The sequence below is a fragment of the Taudactylus pleione genome, unplaced genomic scaffold, assembly GCF_031769625.1.
Source record: "Taudactylus pleione unplaced genomic scaffold, aTauple2 ptg000397bl, whole genome shotgun sequence".
Classification (NCBI taxonomy): domain Eukaryota; kingdom Metazoa; phylum Chordata; class Amphibia; order Anura; family Myobatrachidae; genus Taudactylus; species Taudactylus pleione.
Genome location: NW_028284799.1, coordinates 4,139,668 through 4,164,301, shown reverse-complemented (window position 1 = coordinate 4,164,301; position 24,634 = coordinate 4,139,668). Strand labels below are relative to the sequence as shown.

The window sequence follows — 24,634 nt, the reverse complement described above, 5'->3', positions numbered from 1 at the left end:
CATCTCACTCGTAAAATTCGGGTGAGATAGCAATCTCGAATTTTATCACCATCAGGCCAAATCGGAAGTACTTTTCACATAAAACATACATCTCACAAATTTACCAAAAATCGGGATGACAAGCTCGGGTGATATAGGAGCAAACTCTCTGTCAAAATCACTTTTAAAACTCTCAACCCCCCCTGAGCTGCGAGATGGTCCAAAACATACACAAATCATTATGATTTGTGTTTGTTTCTATCTGTAAATGTTGAAAATAGGGATAATAAGAAAAAAAAAATGACGTGAGGTCCCCCCCTTTAAAAGACTAACCAGCCCCGGGCTTGCCAGCCTGTCCTAATTCTTAATTTACAGGGAAAAAAATGCGTAGGGTTCCACTGTAAATTACTTACCAGCAACAGGCAGCAGGGTCAGAGCTAGTTTTAAATATTCAGAGAAAAAAAATGACGTGAGGTACCCCGTATATTTTAAAACCAGCTCTGGACCCTTTCTAACGGGTTACTGATGCCACAGCCAGGGGTGCCCTTTCACCAGGCCCCCCAGCTGCAGCATCAGCCGCTCATTGGCTGGGACCCACGTGGAGGAGCCGCTCATTGGCTAAGCCCAAGTGGGTCCCAGCCAATGACCGGCCGCTAATGTTAGCCGCCGCTGATTGGCCGGCGACCTTGGACTGAAGTGAACTTGTTCCCACGAGCAGACATTAGCGCAGTGTAACAACATGCAGAAGCATGTTGTTACACTGTATCCGGCCCACGTATTGGATTTCTGCGGAGAACATCGAGGGACATAAAGGTGAGTATTGGATCTTTTTTTTACAGGTAATTCGATGGGATACTTTATGTTGACAAGGGGACATGAACATCTTGAAACAGGTGAGTATGTGTAAGTGTGTTTATGGATGCATTAAAGCTTTATTTTCACGGTGTGTTGTGTGTTTTATTAACCCTTTACAGGTGAACTACAGGTACCAGTGGGCCCTTAATGCCCCGCATGCTGGTACTTGTGGTTCTCCAAGTACCAGCATGCGGGGGAGGCTTGCTGGGACCTGTAGTTCCACTGTGAAGACAATGATGAGAAATCTAATTTTAACACTACACCTAACACTATCAACCCGCCACCCACCACCCAGGGGTGGCGGGGATAGCCCCGGGCTATCAGCCTAGGCCAGGGGTGCCCTGGAGAGGGTGACCCCTTTATTGGGGGGGTCCGCAACTCCCCAGGGATCCCTGGCCTGGGCTGACTAACGGTCAGGGCTGATGCTGCGGCTGTGGGGCCCGGTGAGAGGGCACCTCTGGCTGTGGCATCAGTCCCCCGTTAGAAAGGGTCCAGGGCTGGTTTTAAATATACGGGGTACCTCACGTCATTTCTTTTTCTCCGTATATTTAAAACCAGCTCTGTCCCTGCTGCCTGTTGCTGGTTCGTAATTTACAGTGGAACCCTACACATTTTTTTTCCCTGTAAATTAAGAACCAGGACAGGCTGGCAATGCACGGGGGTGGTTCGTGTTTTGGGATGGGACCTCACGTCATTTTAAAAAAAAACAACAATTATCTATTTTTTACTCGTTTTTTTTAACACACAAGCAGCAAGCACGTATCTCACTGATATGTGCTGGTTGCTAGCTCGGGAGAGATTTGCAGAGAGAAGACACTGCAATCTCCGGTGAGTAATCTCCTGCAAAACAAGTTACTCGGGAGAGATATCTCATTCTGCTTCACCATCGGCAAACTCGTTTAGCCTCAAATCGCCTGTTGGTAAATTTGCAAAAAAAAAGGGATTAAATCACCCGATTTTTGGCGAGCACCAGCTAGATAAATCACTTTGAAAATCGGGACCATCTCGAATCTTAATAAATTTCCCCCCTGCAATCTCCTCCTATCTGCATTTCCCTTATGACCACTGACTGACTGATTTTCCGCTCTCGTTGCTCCACATCTACTGCACCACTTTGTAAACCCAGATACTGGTTTCACATGTTTTCCAGAATCCAATTCGTTGAGCCTTACTTGCCAAGCCCTTAACATCAACTCTTCTTTCATATGAATTCTCATCTCAATATATTCACCCTCTCCCTATTTAAAATTTTAGAAAGACAAAAAGAAAAACTGAAATGTCCAAAAGGTGGTGCACATTAAATACTTATATTAAAACATAACTTTTATTATTATTCAGATAATATGAAAAAATAGCGAAAATAGGTTAAAAATATATAGAATGTGACAAAGTATGAAATATGTGTTTTAAAACTGAAGTGGCGTCCTTTCTGTACTCACAAATGTCATATTACCATCAATTGTTAGGCGTTTTTGAATTTCTATATTTAATGTCTATATTACACAATTCAATGAATTAGACCTCCTATAATTAATCAGGAGTCGGGACGTTTCAATTGGAAAGTTGTGTAAATTACAAGAAATATCGCCTTTTAGTAAATAAGCCAGTGTTCAGTAAGTAATCTTCAAAATTGATAGCTGGATAGAAATAGTTACATTTTTGTTGGTGAACTCAGTTTAATCTGTATAGTCCCTTACAGTGAACAACAGGGATCTGTTAATTCAATATATAGGAACCCACCATTTTATTATATCAGGAATATGTCTATTATATAGTGCATGTTTTTTTCAATAGACTATGGGACTGGGTTCACTAAAATATTATTAAATCCTATCTGCATATGTCTAAATTGAGTTTCTCATATATTTGATCAGACAGATAGGCCAATATCTAGTGAGTCAAAAAAAAACATTACTTTTAAACTATATCTGGAGCATATCTCTTTTATTCACTCAGTATTGTCAATATATTATTGATGGGTAGTTCTCCCAAAACATTAGTAATCTAATAATGAAAATACAATCTTTGTATATCGATAGTGGTTGGTGATGTCACATATCTGTCCTCATTAATTGGGAATATACATTAATATGTACCATTCATACAGAGTTGCATTGTCTCCTATTTGGGAGATGTGTGCTATATGATTTTAATAGAGGTGCATACTGGGAAATGAGTATGCAAATTAGTACCAGAGGTCTTAGTTACATGTACTCATTAATCTCACTGACAAAAAAGTTTTGGAAATGAACATATATGATTTTGTTCACTAATGTATAACTGTCTCCGGTCTGTATATAACATAAAAGAGTGTTCCTATATTGATCTCTTATATAATAAATTAGACTGGAGTTGAGCGTTTGTGCATTGTTTATGACGCATGAAAATCCAGCATAAATCACACTGTCTTTACATATTCAGTATTAAGACCCCCTCAGGTTTTTCACTGGCAAATGTTCAATCAAACATATATATCATGGTAAGACATAGTAGGAGACAGCAAGGCACGCCACAGGACCGACGCAGCGTTTCGCTAGGAGCTTTATCAAGGCAAGCCGACTGACATTCCGGACCTGCCCTAAATACCCACAGCTTCAGTATCTGGCCAATCGGGAACATGCCTGTTATTTCCAGCCTATCATATCCAGTTATCTCAGTTGATACCACCCCCTCCAACGTGATGGACGGGTGTGTTCCCTGCTGACAACGTGTGATGTCAGGGCATGAGATTCTAATAGAGCCCTGATCTGCTGATTGCTCCAAGACTGGAGCAATCAATCGCCGATTCTTACTCGTGTTTTTACCTTATAGTAATGTTTGATATCAACTGTATACTGGTCATATAGGATATTTGGGTAATTTAACTTTATCTTACTATCCTCTAAGATGCCCATTTACATTAGGTCATTAGACTAATAGTATATATAATATATAATTATCATGTAATGGTTAGGGTCTATTCAGGTTAATCCAATCAATACTCGATTGATGGATTCTTCTCTATCCATAAAAGTAAACAGACAGATTAAATCGAGAACCTATGTTTTGAAAAATAATGTTTAAAAATAAAGATGTACATATGTCTAATGAATCCTGTATTATTAATTATTATTATATTCATGTTTCCTCTTATTGGAATATCGCTGGTATATTGAAGCATAATATTATTATAAATATAGTGATTCTCACAAAAAATGTGTATAGTGATTTTTTAATGTGATTATATTATATATATGTGTCTATAAAAATTCAAAGTGTCTCTTATAATGATTATTAGAAACCTCATAACATATCTTGAAAAATGATATACCTATATATACATGCATGCGCATATAAACACATATATGTGCACGCATGTACACACATATAATCCCCATAAATATATACAAACATATTTTAATCATATCTTGATCCCACAATATAATTGTGCCATCAAAAATTGTCTACATGATAATAACTTGCTATTAGTGTGTATGTATTTCAAATATTGTGAAAAAGTGAGATACTGAAAAAAGTGGACTATACTAAATTACATTGTATATTTAATAATAATATGTATTAGAGAGGAGGTAACAAATTTCCTCTCAAGGGTAAGTGAATAAACTAAATGTGCAAAAAGTGAGTGTTATGAAGTGAAGTAAATATGTCAAAAAGTGTATACATAATAATAAAGGTGTCCATGAGAATATTATCTATCTTATTCCAAAAAGGGGGGGGGCTGAGTGGTTATTCCCTTCACTCAGGCTTCTCAATATTGAATAATTCAAGCTCTAGATGTTATCTTATTCCAAAAAGGCTGAGTAGTTGTTCTCTTCATTCAGGCCTCCAGGTGTTACGGTATTCATAAGGAATATGAATTTTGTCTCCTGTTTTAATAATTCACGATCCACATCTCCCCCTCTGATGTTCAGTGTGATCGTCTTCATTCCAAAGGCTTTTAGGCCCTTCGCATTACCTCCATGATATTGCATGAAGTGTCTTGCTATTGGCGTGAGGGGTCTGAACATCCGTCGATCTCGTTCAGCGTTCCTTATGCTCCCTAAATGCTCAAGAATCCTTTTTTTTAAAGGTCTCTTAGTTTTACCAATATAATTTTTATTACAGGGGCATTGAATATTATAAATGATTCCTGTTGAGTCACAGCTGATATGTTCCTTTATAATCCAAGTTTTATTGTATCTGTCACAAAAGATATTGGTAGTAACCATCATTGGACATGCTTTACATGTTCCACATTTTCTGGATCCATTTCTAAAATATAGTGTTTTTTTCGGGGACTCAAGATGACTCTGAACTAAAATATCCTTGAGATTCTTTGATCGTCTCCAGCTCATTTGTAAAAGGCGAATTTCTCCGTATGAAACGGAATTGCTCTAAAGAACAAACTTTTCGTATGAGATCTGAACAACTGAGCAATAGACTTAAATCTCGAGGCTATAGTAGAAGAACAATAAAACGAGCATATAAGGATACCGAACATTATACGAGAGATCAGCTTCTGGTACCAAAAAAGAAGGAGAACAACAGGAATGTGTAAGATTTGTAGGAACTTTTTGTCAGGAGTGGAGAAATATTCAGGAAATTTTACACAAACATTTGAATGTGCTACGTACTGACCATGACTTAGCCCAAATTCTTGGTAATAGAATACAAATGAGCTGGAGACGATCAAAGAATCTCAAGGATATTTTAGTTCAGAGTCATCTTGAGTCCCCGAAAAAAACACTATATTTTAGAAATGGATCCAGAAAATGTGGAACATGTAAAGCATGTCCAATGATGGTTACTACCAATACCTTTTGTGACAGATACAATAAAACTTGGATTATAAAGGAACATATCAGCTGTGACTCAACAGGAGTCATTTATAATATTCAATGCCCCTGTAATAAAAATTATATTGGTAAAACTAAGAGACCTTTAAAAAAAAGGATTCTTGAGCACTTAGGGAGCATAAGGAACGCTGAACGAGATCGACGGATGTTCAGACCCCTTACGCCAATAGCAAGACACTTCATGCAATATCATGGAGGTAATGCGAAGGGCCTAAAAGCCTTTGGAATGAAGACGATCACACTGAACATCAGAGGGGGAGATGTGGATCGTGAATTATTAAAACAGGAGACAAAATTCATGTTCCTTATGAACACCGTAACACCTGGAGGCCTGAATGAAGAGAACAACTACTCAGCCTTTTTGGAATAAGATAACATCTAGAGCTTGAATTATTCAATATTGAGAAGCCTGAGTGAAGGGAATAACCACTCAGCCCCCCCTTTTTGGAATAAGATAGATAAATAACTTCTTATAATATTTTCATGGACACCTTTATTATTATGTATACACTTTTTGACATATTTACTTCACTTCATAAAACTCACTTTTTGCACATTTAGTTTATTCACTTACCCTTGAGAGGAAATTTATGTTACCTCCTCTCTCCTACATATTATTATTAAATATACAAGGGACTAGACAGATTAAACTGAGTTCACCAACAAAAATGTAACTATTTATATCCAGCTATCAATTTTGAAGATTACTTATTGAACACTGGCTTATTTACTAAAAGGCGATATTTCTTGTAATTTACACAACTTTCCAATTGAAACGTCCCGACTCCTGATTAATTATAGGAGGTCTAATTCATTGAATTGTGTAATATAGACATTAAATATAGAAATTTAAAAACGCCTAACAATTGATGGTAATATGACATTTGTGAGTACAGAAAGGACGCTACTTCAGTTTTAAAACACATATTTCATACTTTGTCACATTCTATATATTTTTAACCTATTTTCGCTATTTTTTCATATTATCTGAATAATAATAAAAGTTATGTTTTAATATAAGTATTTATTGTGCACCACCTTTTGGGCATTCAGTTTTTCTTTTTGTCTTTCTAATATTTCTATTAATATGTCCGTGGTAGCACCCCCCTCTCTCAGATTATGATTATAGATATTGTGGGGAACTTCAGGAATATATATAATACTCTGTAATTCTTGTGCAACTGGGTTACATCTATTTCCTCTCCCTATTTAATCCAGCTCTGATTTGTGCCTTGCCTCGTCCCACCTCTGATAACGACCTCTCACATCCTCCTACAAGATTTCACGCGTACGGTTTCCGACGTCTCTATCACACCCAGTCAGACACTCCCAGAGTCTGCAAATCTTTAGACACCCTCTTAAAACCCATCTATTTATTAGCGCTCACCCTGTTCCCACTTATTTTACCCACACCAGTGCACCTTCACAACTGTTTCAGCTGTGCCTTCTTCCAAAAAGTATGTAAACTCTCTCATGAGCAGACCCTCCCTTCCCCCTTCTATTTATATGTATGTTTTGTTTGTATCGTAACTCCCTGTCTGCTGCTGTGATGATAATAAGGGCTGTACAATAAATGGTTTATTCACCCCATAACTTTGGTTTGTAGGCGCATGGATGGCCTTCTCCCTGGGCAGGTTGGCATGTAGGATGGTACTATTGTTTGATAATGTTGCTACTTTGTTACAGTTCACATTTTGAAAGTCTTTATGTATGTATGCTATAAGACATGTTGGCTCTTAATTCTTTGCAAATATATCGGATGTTGGATTTGTCCATGTTTTTTCCCTTCCTTCGCCCTCCCCTTTTTTCTTCGCCCTCCCCCTGTACTTAAAAAGTTTATTACTAAAACACCTTATTATAAAACAAAAAAAAAGAAGAGAGGATACAGGCAGGGTTCATCATCACGCACCAAATCCATCACAGGTTAGGGCAACCTGAAAGCAGAATAGTCTAAAAACAATGCCATAGTTATTAGGGGCACAAATAAGAAAACACTCTATTATTCTACACTGCACCTATCATGAGCAATGATGGAACGGCTTCCTGCGCTAATGTAGGTGCAGGTGGCCCCCATAAGTGGATATGGCTGTTAGCAATCACAGCATTAAACTACATGTTAAACTCCTCCTAAAAATCCCTGGTAACCCAACTATTTTATAAAAAAAATTATAAATTTGAGATTTATAAACAAAATAATGAAGGCATTGTGTGAAAATACCTTCCAGACACTTACACAAATAAAATTAGTTTCAGAGAGAAAGGGACAATACATTTAATATAAAAGATATTGAAGAAACATGCCAAACATACAATTAAAATGTAAGCAATTTGAACATCGGATGGAAGAGGTAAATAGACTAGAGCAGTAAATTACACTGGTCAGATTGGGATTATAAACCCAAGAATGGCCCACTGGTAATATCTCTTTAAACAAGTTGGATTATCAAAATTCAGGCACCTTTTGTACAATGAAGATAAGAATCACACAATGGTCCAGTCAGTCAGTCCTGCGGAGATCTCTTGAACTTTACCTTTTGGATCTAGGAGAGGAGATGGTAGGACATTGCTCTAGGAACAGTTGTGTATAAATATCCAGATAATTCCTAGTGTTGCTGTTCTGCTAGGGGCCCAAATCCTATTTGTGCACACACAATAACTGTCTCGCGATCTTTGAGATTTAGCATACAGATGTGTCCTTACACATCTTTGCCGCAGTCGTATTAAAAAGCCCCTCTCTGCGCCAGGTCCTGTGAGATTCTAACGCTGGGCATCTTTTTTTGCATAATATTTTTGCCGAAAATGCCTCTAAATCGCAATGTAATGTGACTAGGATGCACCAGCAGACTATGCTAATTAATTTGATATGACACTTGTATATCTGTATGCACCCGAGTCTCTGAATCTGTATATAAAGTGCTACAATAAAGTGGCCGAAGCTTTTTTCATTCCAAGTTCTTTGTGCTTCATAGACAGACTCTGGTGCACGCAGATATGCAATTGTCACATATCACATTAATCAGCACAGTCTGCTGGTGCGTCCTAGTCGCATCACATTGTGTATTAGATGCATTTGCAGCAAAAAAAAGATGCCCAACGCTATCAGAGTAGCATGGGAGCTGGCGGCTCACTCACCCCAGGCAAGTCGTGCTGCGTGGCATATTGAAGATAGATGTATCAGGATACATCTGTACCATCTAAATTCGGATCACAGCATTCAACAGTAGAATGTTACATACAGTACAGTAAAGATTTACCCAAACACACTAATCCCCCAGGGTTGACTTACTCGTCTAGGACTAGTTAACCCCCTTTATCTGCTCACTTTGATTAAATGGCAGAGCCCCTTTTTTGGTGATCTTTATTTGTGGAATAAGATGTTGCCACAACTTTCATGTCTCCACCTTTCACTGTCTCTCTAATGTACTACTGTACCAGACTTGGTTAATGCATGCTTAAGCTCTGCATGGTATAAACGGCAGTAATTGCTGGTATGTGCATTCTGTCTGTGACTGTCTTTATGTGCCTGTTGTGGCACAATTGCCAACTATCTCTAATTTTCAGCGACAGTCCAAGTTTTAAATCGGGATTGTCCCTATTTTTAAATATTGCCAAATTAAAAATACATTTACTTTTATTCTGTTCTGGTTGTTGCCTTTGGCATTGCCTGTGTTTTTTTTCTCTTGTGATGTCTTTCATCTTGTTTCTCTCATTCTTCCTCTCTCTCTCTTCATGTTCATACCAAGTATGTGATATCTTAAATGTGATAAGTTGCTGCTTTCACAATGTGAATATGAAGAGTAGTAACAGGTTTAAAGTATTCTAAGACACACATTTTATCGAGGATCGTTTGTCCGACTTGCTATAATGTAATAGAACATATTAAATATAATAATCATTGCATCTTATTTTTGCAATAAGATCCATGATAGAGAAAAAACTAAATATATTCCTCTAATTTATTTAATTCCTAAATATACGCAGAAATCTATTAGACAACACAATCGCAATTACAAAATGCCTGCCACCTAATCGCCTATATAGGATCTATAGGAGTCTGCAAAACCGGATTAAGGGAGTGGGCAAAGGGAGCACGTGTCCTGGGTCTCCCTCTATCAGAACCCCCCTGGATTTTATATATATATATATTTATCTGTCTGTTCTTGTCAATATAATCCTGAAAAAGAATGATACCTTTTTCAAAAGGGTTATTATTCTCAATATATTGTTCCTCCCAACTGCCCATATATAAATTTGCGAAGCTGGGCACAAAGGGAGTTCTAATCACTGTCCCACAGACTTGTACACAAAGTATATTTATATTTAAAATAATAATTATTTAATATATAGTTTAAACCATCCAGAATTAAGTATTGTTAATTCTTACTTATATTAGCAGCTCTTTTCAAAAATAACTCTACGGTATTAAGTCCCTTAGAGTGCAGAATGCTTGTGTAGAAAGACTCAATGTCTATTGTACACCATGGGTTGGGTACGGTATGCCGGCACTCAGAATCCTGACCGTGGTATCCCGACAGGGTTAGGTTACAGACACCTGCAGGTAAGTTAACTACCCCTAAACCTAACCCTCCCTCCCCACAGCCTAAACCTAACCCTCCAACCCACAACCTAAACTTAACCCTCCCCCTGCAGCCTAAACCTGACACCCCCCCCCCCTCCCACAGCCTAACCCCAATACCTACCGGTGGGATGCTGGCGCATCGGCATCCTTACAGCTGGGATATGCTTATACTTATAGCTAGGCTTCCATATAAATTCAATAAATATTTTCAGATTTTGTCACACATGTGCAGCAGGGGCTGTGGGTCTGGCCCAGGGTACATAAGCGCCCTGCTATGGCCCTGGATTCAACTGTGGACTCTGCATAGTTGGCTGTAAACATAAATTAGCTTTTTTTCTCAGATGTATCTGTTGCACCTAGTTTTGGGCTAGTGCAAGTGTGTACTGATGGTGGTGACTATTATAAAACCAAGCATAGGATAATGGACAGGGTGCAGGGTACGTGGGAAATTTTAGAGGCAGTTTTAAAAATTGGAAATTCCCTTTAAGGAGACTAAAGAGGGCGATTCATGAAGTGCAGATGACACACACAAAGACTTTACTTACACTAACCACCCGTACACACAGCATGATGCCCCAATATAATTGCAGATATATTGGGCATAAGCTATGCAGCACAGTCGATGCGATATGTCTGTGAACGATGTCATTCACAGACATAGCTGGTACACGCGGCCTACGCACACAACATATATCGGCCAATATATCTACCAGTGTGTACCCAGCATTAGTTTATGCTCTCTGAAACAGATGAGATGTTCAGTCAAATTTTTTGGCATATGTTTTGTTATATATCGGAGGTTACATATCGATAAGGGGCCTTCTAGTGTTTTGCTGGAGTACCAAAATGTGTTGAAAACTTTTTTAACTGCTTGCCTAGTGGTTATGCTTTCCTGATTATATTTAACTTACGGTATTAAGGTTTTGAACATTTGAAATTGTCATCAAGTTTCATTATGTTTAATGCAGCCATATTATTTCCTGTTAACTTTAGTTTATTAACTTATAGGTTCTCAAAAATGTGACAATTTTACAGAGAAGAGGCCTCTTCTTGGAATGTGCAAAAGCAATGGGTCTTGTGGGTAAGTTTATTTATTTTTACTTATGTGGTATTATTAATATATGTACTTAGGAGGTATTCAACATATATTTACTACTGAGATATGTTTTTGCTTTGTTAGTGCAGAACTGTCTCTTGACAGTGCTCCTTCCAGCTGAAACTAATAGAACATTTACAAAGCGCAGTCTCTTGAACATTATTTAAAGGAAAATGCAAAAGGTTATAAATGAGTACAATTTAAAAAAATTAATGTGTAATAAAAAACATTGGCATTGTGTATAAAGACCATGCATTAATTGACACTCTTTGATTTAAACATTTTGAAAGATGTTTGGGTTAAGCTGCCAAATTGCTCACATCTTATTTTCCATTAGCAGTAACCTCTTCTAATTTAATTAATTGGAGTTAAACATGTTGTTATTATTATTTTTACATCAGCTAATTCTTTTAGGTAATTATAATTGACAACTATAGCAAATGAACAAGCGCCAGTAGCAATAGAGGCAAAATCAGGCCCAACTAGTGAGGTGGCCAAGGGTAAATTATAGTGGCTATTTATCTGCAACACCTTACAGCAGAGGTTCCCAAACTCCGCCATTTCAGTCCATGTTTTAAGGATAGCCATGCTTGAGCACAGGTGACTTAATTAGTACCTCAGTCAATTTGATTTAAGCATCTGGCCTTAAGCATGGATATCTCTATAACCTGGACTGTAATGGCGGAGTTTGGGAACCTCTGCCTTATGGTCTGTTAGCCATGTAAAGCTGTGTATTTGTATATAACAGTTTGACAATTACTGTTCACTTAAAGGTATTTTCTGTTACTCCCATGTGTTCGGGTGTTCTGCATTTCCTGGGGCACATGGTAGTTGAACAACTTCTGTTTTAATCAGCTATCAGTGAATGGAGTTTTTTGTAGACTGTTTGGTCAGTACATTATAACTGCGGTAACATCCATGATTTTTTGTTTTGCAATATATCTCTATGAAGCATTGGGATTTGGCAAAATGTGGCTGATCTTGTTATAAATATTACCATGGAGCCCGTTGTCATGTAATAATCGTCCAAGGTCTGCTCCATCTTCGACATGGGGGGAGCGGGGAGAGGGCCCCTCTCCCCCTCCCTGAATGGCTCCCACTGCAGCCACGGGACAGACCAGCATATGCTGGGTCCCGTTACTAGTTGTTGTTATTATTTATCTTTTATATATAATGCGCCTTCATTACACAGCAGTGTTCACTGTGCATTCTATAAGTCTTCGACCAAAAGCTGGTAATATGCCCTGCGGACAGCCTATAATAAAAGGATGATTTCTACTTCAGGGTCCATAGGGTATCCACAGGATTTCTTGGGGTATAGGCGATGGCGGCAGACATCGGGCACCACAGAGTTAAATTTCAGCCCCCCAGGATGCACTGGGGTCCCTCTCCTATACCCCGCCACCGAGCCAAGGCATCTCAGTTTCGTAGGTGCCCTGCTCGGAGTCGGATCACCATATTCAGAGGTGGACTGTTACAGCCCCTGAAGACTATTTCCAGGCAGCTTTGCTGCACAAGATGAACTGTACAGCATAGACAGTCACCAAGTCGTTTATGCTGTCTCTCCTTCACCCCGCCGGCCCAGAACGCCGGTACTGATCCGGGGATGCAGCTAGCGGTGACCCCGGAATATCCCTGACTGTGGCCGGATTCATGGGGGTCAGGTAAGTGGTGGGGTCCCACGGAGGGTACCCGCCGATTCACAGTCGTTTGGTCCTCAGGCAGGGGCTCCCTAGGGACAGGCTGCGCGTAGAGCCAGGTATTGATACTGCGCTTTCCACTAGACCACCAGGGATAGTGGGCTGCAGCAGTGTGGAAATGTTCCAGCGTCCCAGGGGTTAATAGCATGCCAGGGGAGTGCACCTTCCCTGTCTCACAGCTGGCGCCTCGCCCGCTGCACAGTGCCTTTCCACAGCGGTCTGGCGGGCTGTGTCAGCGCTCCTCCCCCGGGCCCGCCTCCTCTCAGCTCCTCGGTGGCCATTTTTAAGGAAGTGTGCAAACGCTGCTGGAGATTGATACAGGTGGCATCGCGGTCCGGATCCCCCCGCATACCTCTCCTCCGTTAAGGTCAGAGTGTGCAATTGATCATAGTGCTTGTAGTGCAGGTGATTTATTTTTGCATTGTATGTGACTAATGCTAGCGCTGTCTGCCTGTACTTTCACTTTTGACTGTCAGCCATTTTTACTATCCCTGTTCTTTTTTTGCTAAAGCCTTTGCGTTGCGGTATTGCAGGTTGTTTATTACCTCACAGTAAAAAGTATTTTTCTGTTCGCACTCATGTCTGGGAGTGAACGTGAATATCCTCTTCAGCTAAAATGTACCACATGCAATGTACAGTTGACGGAGGGAGATGGGATTATGTAGGGCATGTTAACTCATATCACGCCAGATTTCTGTCACTGCGCCTGTGCAGGAACCGCTCTGGGATTGTTTTGCTAAGGCACTTACAACCCTTGTGGGCCAGTTGGCGACACCCTCTGCTTTTCCCCAGATGGGGTTCTCGCAGCAGGCGGTAGTCTTATCACCCATGCAGGGGTTCCCCAGGCAGTTGAGGTACCTCAGGGTCTCCCGGTTTCGCCACCCCAGGTCTTGCAGGAGCCTGTGTGGGTGAATTAATTGTCCAATACGGTACAGCACCTGACGGACGTTTTGCAAGGGGAGTCACCATTGCGGCCTTCTAAGCGGCCTTTGTTGTCTCAGATGGCTCAGTATGATGATGATGACATGACGTCTGATGACGGAGAGATTGTTGACTTTTAAGACTAAGAGCCCCTTCGTGTTAAGGAGGCGGAGTCTAAGTCTAAAGTCTATATACCAGGCCTCATACGGGCAGTCCGTGCAGCCTTGGTTATTGAAGATGAGGATCCCCCCGTGGCCAAATCCCAAATCGTCTTCTTTAAGAATATTAAGGGAGATGCCACTGTATTTCCCCTATCTGGTCAGTTAGTGGATCATTTAGAGGAGGCTTGGAAAAATCTGGGTAAGCGGTTCCAGCCTCAAAAATGCTTGGCCTTTGCTTACACCTTTGCAGATTATTTTTCCAAATGGGAAACCTCTCCACAGGTGGATTCTCATGTCACATGCCTAGTGAGGAGTGCAACATTGCCCATGCCCTCCATGGCCTCCTTGAAGGATGCTACGGATCGCAAGGTGGAAATATGCCTAAAATCCATTTATTCCCTTGCTGGAGGGGCTTCCAGACCGGCTATGGCCGTGTGCTGGGTGGCCAGAGCCATGGAGCGCTGGGCAGATAACTTGGAGGCGTCTCTGGACACGCTGAGCAAGTGGAGTGTGTGGGTAATCTCAGAGACTCAGCCATGTACATTAATGAGGCAGCCTTAGATATAGGTCTCCTCATATCCAGGATCTCCTCGGCAGCTGTAGCGGCTCACCGCTCCCTGTGGTTGCGCTCTTGGAAAACTGATGCAGATTCCAAGAAGGGATTGGAATGCTTGCCCTTTAATGGACAGGTCCTGTTTGGTCCTGATGTAGACAAAATTGTGGCCACGCTGGCAGCAGCTAAATCTGCGTGTTTGCCATCGGCTGCAGTCCCATCAGGGTCTGGTACTTCCTCCTTTCGCCCCTATAGGGCCCAGGGTAAGTCCAAAGTACAGTCCATTCCAAGGCAATCAGGGACCAGGAAATCTGCCAAGCCAAAGAAGCAGGCTTGGAGCACAAGACATCCTACTCCCAAGTCGGATGATAAGCCTTCAGCCTGATGGGACGGGTCTCCCCTTGGGGGACCCCAGAGTGGGAGGCCGACTTCTTCAGTTCACCCAGTGCTGGTATCTGACTACCACGGACACTTTGGTAAGAGAAGTTGTCTCTCGGGGGTATGCCCTCTCCTTCCGGCGAAGGCCTCCCAGCCGGTTTTTCACCACAGGCCTTCAGTTGAATCAGGACAAGGCCCGGGAACTCCAGAAAGTGTTGCACTCTATGCTCCAGGCTGGAGTTATAGTGCCTGGGGATACTATTCCAATCTCTTTCTGGTACAGAAGCCCAATGGGTCTTACCAGCCCATCCTCAACCTCAAGTCCTTGAGGGTTCCTCGGTTCAGGATGGAGACCCTATGTTCCATTATATTGGCAATGGAGCCTGGTGATTCATGGTGTCGTTGGACATTCAGGATGCCTACCTGCATGTCCCTATTATCTAGGCACACCAGCAATTAATATTATAGGTAAATGTGGGCCAATCGATATGTACCACCTGTGACCCAGTCAGATTAGGGGTCCCTCTCCTGGGTAGAGGTCTCCTTCCTTACACACACACACAGCAGCAGGGAAGCAGCACACCAGTCTGGATGCGAGTACAAGCTGGTCGGCGCCAGTCTTTATTGTACAGTGTCAGAAATAACATAAAGAAAACATAAACATAAATCCTAGCCCTGTCGGGGCACTAACTTCACAGGTGGTTCCCTCACTACCAGAACCTGGCAGGGCCTAATGCCCTCACCAGCAACAAAGGCACAGCACAACAGTCACAGTTAGGTTTTCAAGTGTCTCTGACCAAACTCCCTGTCTGCTCTCCCTGGTGAGACACTCAGCCCTATACACACTAGGCTTATATTGGCCACTCTCAGGTGGAAACCCTAACAAGCCTGTTACCAGGCTAAGACCCAAAACCTGGAGTGGCCGTGGGTGGAGCCCTCCCTCTCCTCTCACCCACAACCCCCAGGTCCCAAACCGGATTTTCAAAAAGCCGAGACTCAAGCCTGCTACACTGCAGACTTTCTCCTGGGGGTTTAAAACACATAAGACAGGAATCTGGGACAAATGTACCTGCCACAGACCACTTTACCAGTGATCCTATCACATATCCCCCCCCCTTTGTTTCGACCTGTGGGGCGGAACAACTGAAGCCCCCAAACAATGAACGCGTGACAACGCATCTGCATTGGCCAGCTGGCTTCCTGGCCTATGATCCACTGAAAATGTTAAAGTTTGTAACGCCAAGAACCATCTCGTAATTCTCGCATTACTGTCCTTATTTTCGGACATCCACTTCAAAGGGACATGGTCAGTGATCAATTTGAACTTTCTTCCAACCAAGTAGTACCTGAGAGCCTCTAACGCCCACTTTATGGCCAACGCCTCCTTCTCCACTGTGGCATAGTTTCTCTCATGTACATTCAACTTTCTGCTAAGATAGAAAATAGGGTGTTCCTCACCCTCCTTGTTCTGGGACAGGACCGCTCCTATACATACTTCTGATGCATCGGTTTGTACTATGAATTCCCTTTCAAAATTAGGAGTCATCAGGACTGGTTGGGAACACAACGCTACTTTCAACTCCTGAAAAGCTTTCTCTGCCTCAGGACTCCATTCTACCATGACTTTTTGTTTGCCTTTGGTCAGGTCAGTCAGTGGGACTGCCATGGTGGCAAAGTTGGGTATAAACCTCCTGTAGTACCCCGTAATTCCCAAGAAGGCTCTCACCTGCTTCTTATTCAGAGGCCGTGGCCAGTTTTGTATGGCATCAACTTTATTAAGCTGAGGCTTTATCAGGCCTTTGCCAATGGTGTATCCCAGATATTTTACTTCCTCCATGCCTAGACAACACTTTTTTGGGTTGGCTGTCAAACTGCCTTATAGATGGAGTCCAACACTGCTTGTACCCTGGGTAAGTGAGACTGCCAATCAGGACTATGAATGACCACGTCATCCAGATAAGCAGCCGCATACCGTCTATGGGGCCTTGGAATCCTGTCCATCATTCTTTGGAAGGTAGCAGGTGCCCCATGTAGCCCGAAGGGCAACATCTTGTACTGAAACAAGCCCTCTGGCGCTGAAAAAGCTGTCTTTTGTTTGGCGCCCTCGGTTAACGGTACTTGCCAATACCCTTTGGTTAGGTCAAGAGTGGTTAAATACCTTGCCGTCTCTAGTCTCTCAACCAGCTCATCCACTCTTGGCATCGGGTAGGCATCGAATTTTTAAACACTGTTCAACTTTCGGAAGTCATTGCAGGAACGCACACTCCCGTCGGGCTTTGGAATCAACACAATGGGACTTGACCATTCACTATGTGATTCTTCAATAACCCCTAACTCTAGCATATTTTTAATTTCTTTCGACACCGATTCTCTTTGTGCTTCTGGTAACCTATAGGGCTTTAGATTAACTTTAACCCCTGGGTCAGTGATTATGTCATGTTTAATGACCGAGGTTTTCCCAGGTACGTCAGAGAACAGCACCCTATTTCTGATCAGAAACTCCTTGACCTCTTGTTGTTGAATTGCCGACAGGGTTTTTGCCACTGTCACTTCGGGAACTAAGGGCCCTGGATTTACTGGAGGGGCTCGGGCGGCCGACAGTACTGTTCTATCTTTCCAGGGCTTTAACAGATTTATATGGTATATCTGTTCCGGCTTTCTTTTCCCCGGCTGGTAAACTTTGTAATTGACCTGTCCCACTCTTTCTAAGATTTCAAAGGGCCCTTGCCATTTAGCCAAAAGTTTATTTTCCACAGTGGGAACCAACACTAACACTCTGTCCCCAGGAGCAAAGCTGCGTAACCGGGCATTGCGGTTGTATACCCTCTGCTGTGCCTGTTCCAGGTGCTCTCTCACTATCGGCACTACCGCAGCAATTCTCTCCTGCATTTGATAAACATACTCAATCTCCGTTTTGTAAGGACTAGACTGCCCCTCCCATGTCTCTTTGGCAATGTCTAGTAACCCCCTTGGGTGTCTCCCATACAACAAGTCGAAGGGTGAAAACCCGGTGGAGGACTGGGGAACCTCTCTTATGGCCAACAATAAATACGGCAATAAGTAATCCCAATCCCTACCATCCTTGTCGACCACTTTCCTAAGCATGTGTTTTAACATCTTGTTAAACCTCTCGACCAGCCCATCGGTTTGGGGGTGATAAACCGAAGTTCTTAACTGTTCAATTTTGAACAGGCGGCATAACTCTTTCATGACTTTTGACATAAACGGTGTACCCTGGTCAGTTAGTATCTCCTTGGGTATACCCAGCCTGCTAAAGACATGAACTAGCTCTCTGGCAATGGTCTTGGTTGACGTATTGCGCAACGGGATCGCTTCCGGGTACCTGGTAGCATAATCCATTATGATCAGAATATACTGGTGTCCCCTGGCAGACTTCATCAAGGGTCCAACCAAATCCATCGCTATTCTTTCAAACGGCACCTCTATAATAGGCAATGGAACTAGTGGACCCTTAAAATGTGGCCTGGGAGCATGATACTGACACTCAGGGCAGGATGCGCAAAAGTCAGACACCTCTTTATGAAGCCCGGGCCAGAAAAACCTCTGCATTATTCGCTCAGTGGTTTTCTCTACCCCTAAATGGCCTGCCGTTATATGACCATGGGCCAGATCCAACACTGTTCTTCTGTAGGCTTTGGGAACTATTAGTTGTTCTACAATATCTTCCCCCTTCTTAGTCACCTGATATAACAAATCCTGACACATTGCCATGTGGGGATAGGACAAAGGCCTATCAGGGTCTACGGGTTTACCATCAACTATTTTTACATTCTCCCTGGCTTTTACCAAAGTAGGGTCATTCAACTGCTCCACGGCAAAGACCTCTCTTCTGACCTCTAAATCAGGCAGACGATCAACAACACTTCCCACCTCAATGGGAGGCACATCAGTTGGCGGGCCACCGTCACGCTCCGCATTCTCTAGTTCGCCAACCATAGTAGAAAAAGGGAATAACTCTGACTCAGAAGAAACTCCCTCCTCCACTACATCGACAACCTTCTCAAATGGATCGGGGTTGTTCACCTCTGGAACAAAACGGCTTTCCCACAACATCCAGAAGTGAGCAAAGTCTCTCCCCAATATTGCATCGTACACCAGACCATGCACCAAACCCACAGAAACTATAGCAGAGCCACATGGTGTCTCGATGTTCACCTCGGCCGTAACATAATATCGAGTATCCCCATGTATCCAGGTCACACCAACAGTTTTCCCCTTACGCCTCAAGGGGTTCACCAGCTAAGCTTTTATAAGTATGACCAGACTTGCCCACTGCTCCTTGGGCCAACTCTCCCTTTCGGCCGTTCTTTCAAACGCGGTGAGATAGGCCTCCACATCATCGCCCGAAGTCATCTTTTGGAGGAAGTGACTGGCTCGTACGGAGTGAGTGGGGGTGGGAGGACCAGTAGTAACCTCTCTGGGCCGGGCGACCAGATGCTGTACCACCTCTCTTATGGCCTGGCTGTTTTCCGCTAAGGCCTGGCGGGTTTCCTCAATGGCGACCTGTTGAAGTCTGTTAGTCTCCTGCTGAGCTGCGGTAGCTTGGAGCAAGGCCTTAATAATGTCCTCCATTTTGTCCTGGGGTGTAGGTTGGAAGCTGAACCTTGCCTCTCTGAGCATTGTCTGGCGCCTCCTCTATGGGACTCCAAGGACACAGCGTTATTTCCACACTCACAAATTGGGTGTCTGTCCCTTTAATTTTTAAACGGAAAGTTTTCCTCTTGCTGCAACTTCAGTGTGTGGTTGCCCGCATTCTCCACCATATTGTGACACAGTCAGATTAGGGGTCCCTCTCCTGGGTAGAGGTCTCCTTCCTTACACACACACACACAGCAGCAGGGAAGCAGCACACCAGTCTGGATGCGAGTACAAGCTGGTCGGCGCCAGTCTTTATTGTACAGTGTCAGAAATAACATAAAGAAAACATAAACATAAATCCTAGCCCTGTCGGGGTACTAACTTCACAGGTGGTTCCCTCACTACCAGAACCTGGCAGGGCCTAATGCCCCCACCAGCAACAAAGGCACAGCACAACAGTCACAGTTAGGTTTTCAAGTGTCTCTGAGCAAATTCCCTGTCTGCTCTCCCTGGTGAGACACTCAGCTCTATACACACTAGGCTTATATTGGCCACTCTCAGGTGGAAACCCTAACAAGCCTGTTACCAGGCTAAGACCCAAAACCTGGAGTGGCCGTGGGTGGAGCCCTCCCTCTCCTCTCACCCACAACCCCCAGGTACATACCGGCTTTTCAAAAAGCCGAGACTCAAGCCTGCTACACTGCAGACTTTCTCCTGGGGGTTTAAAACACATAAGACAGGAATCTGGGACAAATGTACCTGCCACAGACCACTTTACCAGTGATCCTATCACACACCATTTCCCTTGTAAAAGAACTATAAGTTTGTGGGTGTATATGAGTGCACACACACACGTGTATGTGTGTGCGTGTGTATATGTGCATTATGTATCTATCCACATTTATGTATGTATGTGTGTATATATATATAATATATATATATATATATATATATATATATATATATATATATATATATACATACATACATATACACCGTGTATATATATATATATATATATATATATTTAATTGTAAGTATGTGTTTATGGTTATATATTCTTCTTCCTCTTCTTCTTCCTCTGTATTTGTTATTATAGTACAGTTCATAAAAATATTGTTCCAGTCTCTAATTCTATATGAGATCCATATTGTCATTAGAACATCTGTTCTTTAAACAGGAGGCCACTTTATTAAATTAATTATTTATTTATTCATATAATTTTTTCTATTATTTTATTTCGTATTATTTCTAAATAATTTATTTATTACTGTTATTTTAAATGTTTTAAATATTTTCTGAATTATTATTAAAATGATATTTTATTTAATGTGTGTACCAGTATACTATTTATTTAATGTATGTACCAATATAGAGTAAGCTAATAACCACTTGAATTGACATAACTGATTGATTAAAGAAACAAAAAGCTTCAAGGGAATATGAACAAATTAAGATCAGTGATTCTATTTGGTTGTCATTTAGGTGTTAATAATCTATTATGCAATCATCGTGATGCCTGGAAGGTTTTAAGGAGGTATCAAAAGTTACGGTACACAGTCTTGAGAAAGTCCCGGTGGTATACTGGCCGAAACGCGTTGACGCAATCCAGGCAAACGAGGTCTCCACACCAACAGTATTCACTGTGTCTTGTCAATTTCCGTCCGCTCATACACTGCATCTGACCACCCACCTATCCAGCTTACCACTTCAGCTCCACGGCTCTGGGTCCACCGCCTCACGCGGCTCTATACGGCCAGAGTCATTTAAAACCAGGGCGTCTGCTAGCACGAACAAGGTGTGAAGGCTTGCTGTTTTTCGCCTATACGGCTGTCTGTCCTCCCATTGCGGCATGTGAGAACAGAGACGAATAGAACCAGGGCAGATGACAGCGTGAACTCGTTTCTTGGAAAGGTTTTTATTCTATTTATCTACCATACCTATTTGAATTATTTTTCCAAGTGCGGATACATTCTCACACTGGGACGCCAGTAGTGAAGAAAACATTCATTTAAACCTTTCTTCTTGCTATAACTGCTTGTGAAATTGGGTATAAATATTATTACGCTGACAGCGGAAACGTGGACACAAAATAACAATCATTTAGATACATAGGGGGTCATTCAGACCCGGTCGCAAGCGCTGAGCGCTCGCAACCGGGTCGATGTTCCCCCTCTGGGCATGTGCACGTCGGAGCTTAGCGATCGACCAAGAGGCGGCACTACAAGATGCAAGCGGCCACCCTCATTCAGGGCGACCGCTTGCATTTAACGACCGCCTCTGAATGAGGTCCATAGTGTGTTGAGAACTCTATATGAATAGATACATGAGTATCAAATATAAGAAGCTTTTTCTGCTAGTGACAGCTATTTACCACTATGTGATCATATATCAATTTATAGGGATCCTGTTATATACAGTAACCTGTGCAACACGAATATACTGCTACCTCGTCTCCTAGCCAGAGACCTCTCATTTGAGAATTAGATAATTGTGGTTTTACTAAATACTCAGTGTTATTTGTTGTATGTTCATTATTCATATGTGATATATGTATTAAAACTTTTACATTATTGAAGCCTCCTGTTTAATCAGACAGCAAACCTACTTATATTCAAATTTTTGATTATTTATGATATACAGTGTTGAGCGCAGTATATTTCTTCCTTCACACCAGCAATTCCTCAGGTTTGCAGTACTCAACCACCATTTCCAGTTCCATGCACTACCCTTTGGTCTGGCCACAGTGCCTTGAGTGTTTACCAAAGTCATGGCAGCCCACTTGTGGATGCAGGGGGTCCGCTTGTTGCCCTATCTGGATGACCTTCTGTTGTTAGCAGGGTCTCCAGAGATCCTTCAGCACCATCTGCAGCTGACAATATCTGTGTTGCAGAATCACGGCTGGTTGATAAACTGGAAGAAGTCCTCCCTGGTTCCCTCACAGAGGATGCTCCATCTCGGAGCCCTGTTGGACTCCCAACAACAGAGGATCTTTGTGACGGAGGAAAAGATCTCTGCATTACAGGCAAAGGTACGCAGTTGCCTTCAGAGCCGCCGAGTGTCTATTCACTCAGCAATGAGGTTACTGGGCTCCATGGTGTCGATGTTCGACATGGTGGAATATGCCCAGTTTCACTCCAGACCTCTGCAGCAGTTGATCCTTTACAGATGGAGTGGGTTGCCCCATCGGATAAAGACACAGACCATTAACTTCTCAACTGAACATTTAGTAAATTACCTGCCCTTAACTCCTGAATGGGCGCTCTTTGGTATTTCTCCGAGAGGTCAAAATATTTCTAGAGGTGGTAAAAAATTGCTGCTTGCAAGTAGTGCAGCAGCCCGTAAGTCTATTTTACAAATTTGGATAATCGCGATCTTTGTCGTTATTCAAAGATAAACTCTTTTATCTTTTCCGGATGGAATGGGTGGGAGTAATGTTGGAGGGCGACAGGAAAGTGGAACAATTTTTTGGTGTATGGGAGAGCTATATCACAACGTTATCTAGTGCTGTTAGAACTCAACTTAATGGTTCATTATCCAATACTGTTTGGTATATGACACGCATGGTAGAGGGTGATCCACCCATTGTCCTCTAATTTTTCAGCTATTGCTATGGGGTCGGGGGAGAGAGGGCGAGCACAATTCTTTTTCTCTTCAGTTGTTTTGATCAGTTCCTCTGATTATATATTGGGACGATGGTGTTATTTAATTGTTATGCTCACTATGTACACTCCATGCTATAAGATTACCATTATCTATTGGACTCATTTGTTTCTCAATATTCATATCATAATGTAAATTGGTATAGTTGACGACCCTATGCTAATATTTGTAGTTTTTTTGTTTGTTTTTTTTTATTTGTTTTTTGGATTACATGTTACACTTCTCGTCTTAATGTTATATGTAATTTGATATTATGATTGTTATATCTTGCTGTACCATTCATTGCTTCAAAAATAAAGATATTAAAATTCAAAAAAAAGACACAGAACCATGGTGCTTTCTCCGGAGGTACGTCTGGCCTGGTGGCTACAGATGGTTCACCTGAACAGGGGACGCCCCTTTTGGGTGGGCGAACTGGGTCTTTCTGACAACGGACGCCAGTCTCCGAGGCTGGGGAGCAGTGACAGGTCCACACTTGTGCCAGGGCAGGTGGACACCAGCAGAATCTGCACTTCCAATAAACATCTTGGAACTTCGGGCAGTATTCAAAGCTCTACAGCATGCAAGACACGTTCTCCATGGAAAGCCCGTGCAGGTACAGTTGGACAACGCCACCACGGTGGCTTACATCAACCGCCAAGGAGGAACAAGAAATCAGGCGGCACTGACAGAGGTGTCCCGCATTCTGGCCTGGGCAGAGGGTAATCTCCCTGCCATCTCGGCAGTGTTCATACCAGGAGTCCTCAACTGGGAAGCAGACTTTCTCAGCCCTCAAGACGTGCATCCAGGACAATGGTCTCTTCACCAGGAGGTGTTTCAACTCCTGGTGAACAAGTGGGGTCTTCCAAAGATAGACTTCATGGCCTTCCGACACAACAACAAGCTGCCTGTGTACGGGTCAAGAACAAGAGACACGGAGGCTCTTCTGGTGGATGCTCTGTTGGTCTGATGGACCTTCCGGTTTGCGTACCTCTTCCCTCCGTTCTCCCTTCTACCTCAAGTGATTCGAAAATTGAAGCAAGAAGGCGGCACGCTCCTGTTGATAGCTCCAGCATGGCCCAGACTTCACTGGTACTCAGATCTTCGGAGTCTCTCCATAGACACTCTGATGCTGTTGCCTCAACAACCGAACCTGTTGTCTCATGGTCCTTGCCATTACCCGGACCTGGGTTGTCTGTCTTTGACGGCGTGGCTGTTGAGACAGCCCTCTTAAGGTCCTGGGGTTTTTCCAGCTCTGTAGTTAGCACCGTGCTCAGAGCTCGGAAGCCTGCTTCTGCAAGAATTTACCACAGTGTGTGGCATGCTTTCTTTGAAT

The 24,634-nt window shown here is 42.5% G+C and overlaps 1 protein-coding gene across 5 annotated transcripts in view; it reads left to right on the top strand.

Annotated features, from left to right (window-relative positions):
* The window catches only part of BCAS3 (BCAS3 microtubule associated cell migration factor), a 1,455,708-nt gene that overhangs the window by 133,595 nt on the left and 1,297,479 nt on the right, over positions 1–24,634 (top strand). For all 5 annotated transcript variants that reach the window (XM_088446353.1, XM_088446352.1, XM_088446354.1 and 2 more), the window contains exon 7: positions 11,257–11,329. In XM_088446353.1, coding sequence (XP_088302479.1) covers positions 11,257–11,329 — 73 coding nt within the window. The remainder of the gene's footprint in view (positions 1–11,256; positions 11,330–24,634) is intronic.